Source organism: Vipera berus (genome assembly GCF_964194415.1).
Source record: "Vipera berus genome assembly, chromosome: 4".
In the NCBI taxonomy this organism is placed as follows: Eukaryota; Metazoa; Chordata; class Lepidosauria; order Squamata; family Viperidae; genus Vipera; species Vipera berus.
The window spans coordinates 57,879,535-57,891,592 of NC_138206.1; the positions used below are offsets into that span (position 1 = coordinate 57,879,535).

The 12,058-nt window shown below is 36.2% G+C and overlaps 1 protein-coding gene across 1 annotated transcript in view; it reads right to left on the minus strand.

Annotated features, from left to right (window-relative positions):
- Positions 1–1,356: 1,356 nt before the first annotated feature.
- TMPRSS3 (transmembrane serine protease 3) overlaps positions 1,357–12,058 on the minus strand; it is a gene marked incomplete at both ends in the record, with an annotated part of 30,852 nt that continues 20,150 nt past the window's right edge. Inside the window, one exon of the mRNA XM_081326363.1 lies at positions 1,357–1,512. Within this exon, the coding sequence (XP_081182489.1) occupies positions 1,357–1,512 (156 nt within the window). The remainder of the gene's footprint in view (positions 1,513–12,058) is intronic.

Here is a 12,058-nt window from a genome sequence, read left to right on the forward strand (position 1 = left end):
CAGTTGTCCTTAGAAGAATTCATGATTTTTTCTTCTTCTTTATGTTTCTGGAAAACAGAGAGAGGCCCTCTAATTTTGTCCCTATCTGAACTTTTGCCATCTTCAATTCCTCTTACAAATGTGTATTAGATGTACGTATGTGGAATGGAATCTAGATATATTTTAGGAGGACAGAAGCACTACATGCATACCCTAGACCAGGGGTCTTCAAACTCGGCCCTTTTATGACTCATGGACTTCAATTCCCAGAATTCCTCAGCCAGCGTGCCTGGCTGAGGAATTCTGGGAGTTGAAGTCCATGAGTCATAAAAGGGCCGAGTTTGAAGACCTCTGCCCTAGACAATTATACTCATCTAATGGATATTCATCAGGGACACAGCACTTGATATTAATGGTGGGCACTGCTATTTAGGTGGTCTCACAAATCCCTTCAAGCATTTGTTGAAGGTGTAAAAAATGAACTATTAGAGGAATACCTATTCTATAGGTTCACAAATGGAATTCAAATGATGTACTACATAGTTAAATATTGGTTAGGTAGGAATTCTGACACTATTAAATAGAAGTAACCATTGGAAAGAATTTTAATACCTTTAAATATTTAATATATTAAATTCCCTTGGGAGTAGTTTGAATTCTGTAGCCTTTTTCAATTGGCGGAATCATGGTTATCCTGGAGGGCTTAGTTGTACTGTACCTGCAGAATCCCCAACTGGTTAATCTTCCAGATGCATGAACCTGGTTTTTTTTCCAATTCTGTGGAATTCAAACTCCCAAAATTCTGGAGATTGTCCAGAATTCCCCAGCCTGCAACACCACTGTTGAGAATTTTGAGAGTTTTAACTTCACACAGTTGGAAAAAGCCTGGGGTTAAGTAGGAACATTTTAAAGGTATAACTGCACTAATAATCTGGGTCCTGACAATAGGCCTCCTGAATATGAGACTGAAATAGAGCAGAATTATTGAATTAACATCTCTTTGAATTGCTGGAGAAACAAAACAATCACAAAGATTCAGGCAGGATTAAATAAAGGGAGCTTTCCCCCCCCACACACACACACAAACACACACCCCACCACAAACTTGGATGGGATGTATCCAAATAAATACTTTGCATTGCCTGGGGCTGTACTTGTTATCCATTAGGTGGCAGTGACAGAATTTGTTGATTTCCAGGGAGAAAAAGGGAGAGACATACTTAAGATGAAGTTAAACACATCACATAGTTTGCTTTGCTTTATTTTTTAGAGAGTGCAAATATTGTTGGGCACCAGGATTCAGAAAAGTAGCATTTCACAATCATAATTAGTTAATTCTTCCCCTTAGATCAGGGGAAGTGGATTTGATTAGTTTATTCAGCTGTATTTTTTCTGCAGGATTTCATAAGGTATGAAGAAATAATGAAAAGCACAGTCATGAAAGAAGTTAGATGAACAGCTCTTCATGCAGAAATGTACGGTACTTCCTATTAAGAGTGTCGGTTTGGTGGAAAACATTTTATAAGGCACACGCTACAATAAAAACAAAAATGGATAATGCTGAATGGAATGAAAAACAGTAAAACTACAATTTAGTAGATTCATCATAACACTTCTCACCACAAATTGTGAAAAAAATCTGACTTTAAATAGGCTGATGCAATTTGCAGTACATGTTACTTGCCTCATAAGAGACCGTCTCCAGTAATTCACCATCTGTCTTGTGATGTTATTGAAGTGTCTTCCTTTGCTGTTGCTTATTGTAAAATTGTCATTATAATAATATTGCCTTACCCATTTGGTTTTTCTAATTAATACAGGGATATGGTGTTTTCCCGCTCAAATTTTTTAAGGATGTTGGGTCGGTGGGATATTAGATAGGATTGTACAGTGAGGAAAATTTAACTTCTCCATCAGTGTTTTATCACATTTCCAAACTGATAGTGGAAGTGTTATTTTGTTTTTAAAAAGAAATACAGGACAAACTGCCATTTTAGAAACAACATAAATGCATTAAATATATTTTTGAATAAACTTTTGAGTTAATAACATGTTTTTATGTATATAAAGAGCAGCAATTGAAACAGATCCTGAAAAACAAGATTGGGGAAAACTCGTCATATATGAAACAATGCCTAGTTTCTGTCCACACAGTACTAGAAACAAAGGCCTATTTTAAAGAGTGGGAAGAGATAATATGAGAGCACAACACTTTTTTTTTACTGCTTCTTCTATTGTGCGATGCATAAAAGCCGCAGTCCTAATGGGGAAATATAATAGGTAATAAAGGAGGTACCACTTCCATTGAAGTTTGGCAAAGAACAAAAGGGGAGCAGCTTGCCTCCCAGAGTGGTTGGGTGCTCCATCCCCATCGTTGGAGGTTTTCAAGAAAAGGTTGGACATCTATTTGTCTTTGATGATATAAGGATTCCTGCCTTGGGGAGGGGGTTGGATTAGAAGACACACACAACCCAAGTCCCTTCCAGCCCTATGATTCTATGTAAATTTTAAAAAGTGAAATTCCTCCATTCCCTATATTCTCTTCTTTGCCATTCCTAGCTAATGCTAGGACTACCATTAGGCAGAGTAAGTTAAGTGGTTCCGATAGCAGGTGCTGTGACATTCCTGTTGGAGTATAAAATGGATTTATACATGGTCATTACTAGACTATTGAAAATGGAAAAGAAGGATGACTGATATATATATATACATATATATACATATACATATACATATACATATACATATACATATACATATACATATACATATACATATACATATACATATACATATACATATACATATACATATACATATACATATACATATACATATACATATACATATACATATACATATACATATACATATACATATACATATACATATACATATACATATACATATATGGTATTCTCCGGGTCAAAAGGTCACTGAATAACATGCAGAATTCATGGCACCTCAAACTGACACACAGAATATATAAAACCATTTAGGCTGCAATTTATCAAGATCCAGAAATTGTTCATTTTCACACTCATGCAGTCACAGTGATGAAACTGAAAGAAACTCACAGCCCAGTAATGACTTTGAGGGAAAGATACAAACCGTCTACTGAAGCTGGCTTGAAACACCACGGGACATTATGTACATTTGAATCAAAACAGCATTTTTTAGCTTTGCACTGATGTTCAGTGATGCCGGGAGGGGAGCAATTTTCTCTTGCCGTTGCTGGAACATTGCATTGCTCCATAGCTATTTGAAAGATAGCACAATATTACCAGCTCTTTTATTTTATCTGATGTCATTGTCATTACAAATAACAAATACATAATTATTTAACATTGTGGCAATAACTCCATTAATTATAATTAGCTGCAATACAAAAAAAAACCCTAAAAGAATTGTTGTCTGGTGAAATATTTTCTACATATTCCAATATTTCTTCTCCAATTCGATTTTGATTTTCCAAATTCTCATTACATCCTTTTGAGCTTTCTACTGAGCAATTTTGCCTATGCTTTCACTATTCATATATGTTAATCTCTCACTATTTGATCTTTCACATTACACATACCATAGAAACATAATGAAAACGTGTACACTTACAAGAATAGGCATTGCTGAACCCTATGGTTAGGCAAATAGCCAAAAGCCAGATCATTTTAATTTCTGTTGAAGTTTCTATGCTCTCTCTCTCTCCCAAAAAGGTGGTTCTGTTGGTGAAAACTGCTAAGGAGAATGACCCAAAAGTGCTTTTTTTTTCCCCAAACAGCGACTAGCCTTTCTTGCTTTTTTCTTGAAGATCTTTCACTTCTCATCCAAGAATCTGCTTCAGTTCTAACTGGTGGAGAATGGAGAGGATTCCTACTCTTTGCATCAGCTGGTCGTTAACATTTCAAGAGTCATTGAAATCACCTGAGAGTTAATCTATATCCTCAAAGTCACCTGAATGAGTGCAAACAGGTGTGGAACTGTCTTGGGATTGCTGAGAGGACTGCATTGTAAACAGGGTATAAGTGATGCTGAATCCCGCTCCCTTCATTGTGAGAGGGCTGTTCAATTTGAACGCAGTTTTATATATATCTGCCAACCTAGCAGTTCGAAAGCACGTAAAAATGCAAGTAGAAAAATAGGGACCACTGCAGTGGGAAGGTAACAGCGTTCCGTGCGACTTTGTCGTCTAGTCATGCCGGCCACATGACCACGAAGACATCCTCGGACAAGCGCTGGCTCTTCGGCTTTGAAACGGAGATGAGCACCGGCCCCTAGAGTCGGAAACGACTAGCACACATGTGTGGGTATATATATATATATATATATATATATATATATATATATATATGTGTGTGTGTGTGTGTGTGTGTGTGTGTGTGTGTGTGTGTGTGTAAATTACTAACAAAGAATTAAGGGAGACTTTGTTAGTAATTTACACAAATATATGAGCTGTCCGGTGTGACTACTGCCTGTTCGATGGCCTTCAAGATAGGCTGAAAACAGGAAATAAAGATTTGCCCCATATTTGGGGCCTAGCAAGGTAATCTAAATAGTTAATATTTGACACACACACACACACACACACACACACACACACACACACACACACACATATATATATATATATATATATATATATATATATATATATATATATATATATATATATATATATATATATATATATATATATCTCCAGCCATGCAGAAAGGAAGAATCAAGTGGGGAGTTAACTTTGAATTGTCAAGAGATCTAGGACTGATACCCACACCCACCACGCCCCAAACTCTACGGAACCTTATCTGTTTGTTCCCAAGGGAAGGCCAGCTGTCTGGAGACGATTCCTATATTATAGGTAGAATTTCAGTAGTCAAATTGCAGCTCTTCAGGTCAACTGTTGACCTGTTGCTTGGGCCTGACATATAACAACAGAATCGTCTGAGTGTGCTGTTCCTCTCCCTCACTGTATTTTCATATGAATGACAGAGGGACCTGTCTGAGGTGTTTGCTCAAATTTCTCGGAAAGTACCGGTACTCGAACTATGCTTCTCTAATCATTGCTTTGGTAGGAACATTTCCTCCTGTCCTTCAAGACTATTTCCTGTGCCCTTTATATGGTATTCTACCTTATAAGGGCACAGATATGCTACATCCACCACATTTCCATGGTCAGCTAAGCTGAAGGGTCTTAATTACTTTGGCATTCTCTTTGAAGATAAAAACATTTGACCTTTTCCAATTTTCTAGCACTGTGGGTGTTCATTGCGATTCCGCAAGGAATAGAGAAAAGGACTTTATAATGACATCTGCAAGCTCATTTAAAATCCAGAGATCTAATTGGGCTGACCCTGGAGACATGTACACCAAATACTTTATTGCAGAGTCCCTCTTAGTTCTCCACAGAATTTCTTGTCTTTTATTTTTGCTTTTATTTTCTTTTACAGTTCTTTTATAGTTTTGAGAAGTTGACTGGTCCCAATTTAGTATATTGTCCAATTCAAAGTATTCATTTTGAGTTTTAAAAAACTTCACAGCCCAGGACCTGATGATCTGTTTTGAATGATCAGCTAGATCCATTATGTTCCTAACCATGCATATGCTTTCAATGGAGTGTCCTTCTGATGCCTACAGTAGAGTAGTTACCAGAGACAAAGTTATTTCTCTATTGCCAGGGCAGTGGAAGATCACTTCCTGACACTTATGACCTTATGTTCTTAATAGCAAACATTTGTCACCATCTTTTACGTCTTTTAAGATACACTTTTTTTTGTCTCTTCAAGTCATGCAGACCCCAGTGTGATCATACCATGAGAAAGGACTAACTGCAACATTCTGTGTTTTCAAATCACATTGAAACTGTTCCAGGAAAAGAAAAAGACCTTGTGTGTGACACCTGTGTAAGTTATGTTCGGGTCTACAGTTGCCGTTTTGGCTGTGAATTCTCAAGCCACCTCCAGTTCAGTGCCCCAGGACTGTAGATTGAAGTCACACAGACCCAACAGTCTAGGACAGTGGTTCTTAACCTGTGGTCCATGGATTCCTGGGGAGTTGTGGTGTTGTCATGGGGGAGGTCTGCAAATGCTTGAAGAAATGTTATGATTTAAATCTTAAGTCTTGGGGGTATGTGGTCATAGTCCATAGCTACAAAAGGTATTTAAAGGGTTCCTTGGTGAAGAAAAGGTTGAGAACTACTGGTCTAGGAGATTCTACTATCAACTCCACAACAGAGTAAGACAGCTCAAGTAAGAAGGCTGGTATAGCAGCATCAAATCCAACTGTTTCCTAGGGCCCGATTTCAATCATGATACTTTTTTTTTGCTAATATATTGCACAGTGTCCCTAAAAATCACTAGATCACCTTCTCAGAACACAGTCCCACCCTCCCTGGTACAGGAGTGTAATTGATGTCAGACTCAAATCCCAGGTAGGCATACTTCAAAGATGGAAACATCCCCTTCTGGATCCAACCTGGTTATACATGCCAGATTAGTTGCCTCATCCACTATCAAAAGGTAAAGGGACGCGGTGGCTCAGTGAGTTAGAACGCTGAGCTTGTCGATCAGAAGGTCGGCAGTTTGGCGGGTCGAATCCCGAGTGCCGCTTAACAGAGTGAGCGCCTTTTACTCGTCCCAGCTTCTGCCAACCTAGCAGTTCGAAAGTACGTAAAAATGCATGTAGAAAAATAGGGACCACTACGGTGGGAAGGTAACAGTGTTCCATGCACCTTTGGCATCTAGTCATGCCGGCCACATGACAACGGAGAAGTCCTCGGACAAGCGCTGGCTCTTCGGCTTTGAAACAGAGAGGAGCACTGGCCCCTAGAGTCAGAAACGACTAGCACACATGTGCAGGGGAACCTTTACCTTTACCTTTTACCACTATCAAATCATGGATGGGGGCAGCCCTTTTATACACCAAACTAGCATTTAGAAACAACAACCAGAATCAGGGCTATTGAGGATCTAGTCAATATTGAGGACCAGAAGGTGAGATCATCCCAGAGATTGATATTTCCTTTCCCAGGAGAGTCTTACTTCAGATTCCCTATTGTAGGACAGAATAAACTTTCTCTTTATAAGCTGTTTTTAAAGGATTATTTGCTTTTTTCCACAAAAAATTTATTTTGCAGCTTTCTCTACTTTCCCTTGAATGTAGATCTTAATTAATTAAATGTATTCCACTGATTTGAACTCAACTTGACTCTGGTGCTTCCTAGCAGGGACCACACAATCTGTGTTCTCTGACCAATTATGGGCTACCCTGATACCCACTGAGGCACTGTCTTGACATGGTTGTGGAGCTTGTGTGCTCTGAGGAAGATGAGAGCTATACCAGAGGTTCAACCATACTGGACACATCTCATCAGAGGAGTCAGACAAAGAGTGTCTTTCCCATAAAAATTATGGTGAAACATAAATTACTGAAACCCATATTGGCTTGGACATGGCCCGGGTCAACAAGACCCATGCTAGTTGTTGGAGTTCCTGGGCATTTGATGAAAAACAGGCTATCAGACTCAGGACTGTTGGCTGAACAACCAAGGCCAGCAGTTGCAGAACTACTGGAGGGAAAGGTGTTTACTTGTCACAAATATGCAGTGACAGAAAACATAGAAATAATGATCTGTTATTACAGATCAAGTCCAAGAAGAAGAGAATATTTGAAATGAATGCATCAAGTCTGGAAAAACAACATCTAGAATTAGAAATAACAGAACAGAGGCTAGCAGATCAATGATTTATAATACAAAATAAAGTATTCATAGAAGCAGCATTGGAAGACCTACAAAAGTCTAAACAGGGCAAAGAAATCAAAGCCTTGCCATAAGTACCTCAGACTGTAGAAGCAAACCAGAGGGAGCTGGCAGTAGTGGAAGCCAGCACAGGTATAGAATTGTTTGCATTAGAAACCAGGCACTGTCTCCTCTGCTTCACAAAAAACAAAGCTCTATCACTAAAGAAGTAGAAAAATTGAAAGAAAGAATAACTAAACATCTAGAACAGTACAAGAACAACAGAATAAGGTTGCTTAAATTGAAGCTTGTTCCAAAGCGACAGCTAGCCCAAGCATTAAAAGATGCCAATACTGTAATATCAAATCTAAGCACCAGCTTGCAGCATGAAACAAACCAAATAATTTATAGTACAGCTGCAGTTACAACTGAATATCTAGGATACACATCTAAAATGGAAGATTAGGCTGGAAAATAAGATCAGCAAGCTGAGATCAAATGAAAGCAAGCTAGAACATATGAAATGAAAAAAGTTGTTGAACAAGAAGACCAAAAAATATCTAATCAAAAAATACTACTTAGAAATGAGGAAAATTAAGAAAGCACTGGAAATAATAAAATTTCAAATAAGAGCTATAGCCAAGAGGATCGGCAGATACAGAGTTTGAATTGCAAGTTATAGGTGGAATCTCCAATTTCAGTCTAATCAGAAACGTTTCTAGCAATCCATCAATGGAGAAACTGCAGTGAATAACAGTTCAACATCTAGTGGAAAACAAACTTTCTCCACTTGAGCTGAAAGGAAAGTGCCTAAATATCAGAGAAACAAAAGATCAACAACTAATTGACAAGATGATTGTGAAAAACTGCAAGAAAAGGGAGATCAACTTGTATATAGCATGGAGTGATTACAAGAATTCAACTCTCTGCCACATGATTGAATAATCAAGTGCCTACAAATAACAGTAAGAAATATCAGACATTTTGTGAAAAAATCAATGGTACAATGGAAGACACAGACTGATTACAAAGATTTATTTATTTATTTATTTTATTAGTTGAATTTATATACCACCCCATTCCCGAAGGACTCAGGGCGGTTCACAGGGCAAGTCAAAAAACAATACAAAAGAGAGAATAAAATAAAATTAAATTAATACAAGCCCACAATTAAGATAAATTTAAAATTTAAAATTTAAAATTTAAAATTTAAAATTTAAAATTTAAAATTTAAAATTTAAAATTTAAAATTTAAAATTATTTAAAATTATTTAAAATTATTTAAAATTATTTAAAATTATTTAAAATTATTTAAAATTATTTAAAATTTAAAATTTAAAATTATTTAAAATTTAAAATTATTTAAAATTATTTAAAATTATTTAAAATTATTTAAAATTATTTAAAATTTAAAATTTAAAATTTAAAATTTAAAATTTAAAATTTAAAATTTAAAATTTAAAATTTAAAATTTAAAATTTAAAATTTAAAATTTAAAATTTAAAATTTAAAATTTAAAATAATTTAAAATTTAAAATAATTTAAAATTTAAAATAATTTTAAATTTTAAATTATTTTAAATTTTAAATTTTAAATTTTAAATTTTAAATTTTAAATTTTAAATTTTAAATTTTAAATTTTAAATTTTAAATTTTAAATTTTAAATTTTAAATGTTAAATAATTTTAAATTTTAAATAATTTTAAATTTTAAATTTTAAATTTTAAATTTTAAATTTTAAATTTTAAATTTTAAATTTTAAATTTTAAATTTTAAATTTATTAATATAATTTAAAATCCCTCAGTCCAGGCCAGACAATTCAAACAACCAGGTTTTTAAGTCCCAGCAAAACGAGTGAAGGTCGGGGGCAGTCCGAAGCAGCAGTTTGTTCCAAAGGGCGGGCACACTCACAGAGAACACCCTACCCCTGGGGATCACCCACCGGCAGTCTCTAACTGGTGGAACCCTAAGGAGGCCCTCCCTGTGGGCGCGCACAGGACGATGGGAAGCTGATGCTGGCAGCAGGTGCTCCCTAAGGTATTGCAACAAAGTAGCAATAATGGTGCATTGGAAGATCTGCAAGAAATACCATTTGCCTGCAAGCAAGTCCTGGTGGGACTATAAAATACAAAAAGTAATAAAAAATGAAGAAGCTAAAGTGCTATGGGACTTTAGAATTCAAACAGACAGGCATCTGACACTTAACAACCCAGACTTAACAACTGTTGATAAGAAAGACAAAAAAGTCTGGATAGTGGACATGGCAATACCTGGAGAAGTACAAGAGAAGAGAAAGAAGATAACAAAATATGAAGTCCTGCAAATAGAAATAGAATGTCTGTGGCAAAAGAAAGCAAAATAGTACCCGTAGTCATAGATACCTTAGGTGCAATCCCAAAACAACTGGAGCATCACTTGAATACCATTGTCATTGACAAATTCACCATTAGTCAATTTCAAAAGGCAGCTTATATCTTGCTACAGTATTTTTAAACACCATCAAACATCCACATCTATCTACCCCAGGGCCTTGGGAAGGACTCAATAGGTAGATAAAAATGGCAAATCAAGTCTGGACATCTGTCCAACTGTGCAACAAACAACCGATCTGAACACTGTGGTTGGCTACCAGGGACCACATAATCTGTGTTCTCTAATTAAGGTTGGTTGCACAGTCACCCAGATGTTTGATTGGGTTTGGCATTTTTATCTACTTAGCAAGTCCTTCTAAAGGACCTTCGATAGGCAGATGTTGATGGTGTTAAACCAGCCCTAGGGACGGACACAATAGGTGGATAAAAATGCCAAACTCAGTTGAAACATCTGAGTAAGTACGCAACCAACCGTAATTAGAATACAGATTTTGTGTGTGTCTGTCCCTGCTAGCAAGCACCAAAGTCAAGCTGTGTTCAACTCAGTAAATAAGTGACCTGATATATTTAAATAAGTTCAACATTCAGCTAGTGTCTAACAGTTTTTTCTATCAGAATTCCCTATATAAAACATAGTCTCCTCTCCCCTTTTATATGTATTCCTCCCATGCTTGGTGTAGGACCTTAGCTCACTCTTTAAATATGTCTTTTTGTTCTGGTTATTTGGCCGATCTTATAGAATCTTCTGGTTTCATTTTAAAGCAATCAGATTATGGATAGGATTTTTTTTTAAAAAAAGGAACCAATGGTTTACAAATAAGCCATCTCAAGACTGCACAAAGTCATCCAAAGAAGGCAAAAATTCTCCAATATAAAAGTATATTGTGTAGTTATAGCAAAAAAGAAAAATTGCAGCACCTTTGTACAAAAGTACAAAAAAGCTGAAAATTAATTGTAGAGCATTTTGATGAACGCATGATGATGATGATGATGATGCTAACCGTCTCCCTTCCACTCTTCTCTCTATGGATAAAAATCAAGATTGCATTAGGAGTGCATTTTGGGATACTGAACAAAGTCCTAAGGAAAATAAGTGATTTCATAAGCCCTAAGGTTTGTATATAGGCCAGGTTTCATCCCACATAAATTGGCCATAAACAATGTGACTGATGCTGGAATGTAATTTGCCCCCTGTTGCCTATAAAATTTAGTTCATAGTGTGCTTTTTTGGGCAGTAGAAGTGGCAGAATTTACTTGGGCTGTTAATTTCCTAGAGGCTTGAAATACTCTGCCCAAGTACTTAAAATATTTCACTTACTCTAATTCATGGGAATCAGTTGACCACTTGTGCCTTTGTCTTTTGTTGAAAAAATTTAAAGTTAAGATTTGTCATAATTGATAACAACGTTCTTCATTACAGAAGGATGCTGTGATTGTTAATGCCGTTTACTGTAAAACGCATGTGGCAAGTTCATGTGGAGATAATACTCATGAACACATCCACATAGGTCTGCATAATCAGCATCTCCAAAATTTGTGGAAAGATATTGACTCAGAATCAGAGGATCCATACATAGACAAACCATGGGAAAGGTGCTAGGCTAACGGTGATGCAGCTTTCATGTACATCAAATGTTCTTCCTAAATTGTCATTACATTGTAAACGTCTTTCAATGGCTTTATTAAAACAGTGGCTGTTTGTCCATCTATTATTCACTGATAAGAGTCTAACAGCTGTTTTGTAAGTCAGGGATCACAGTTCCCATGGGCATGTCAATCATAATACCCACATTTGGTCTTTACATTGTTTTATTACGCCTCCATAGAATTTTTGATTTTGTTTTATTTACAATAAAGCTTGTTCATTCCTTTACTACACCTACTGTATAAGCAAAGATTGCTGAGAAAGAGTGATAACATCAGTCTGATGACTAGATCACTCTTAAGCTGTTTGTCATTCTGTAGATAAGGGAAA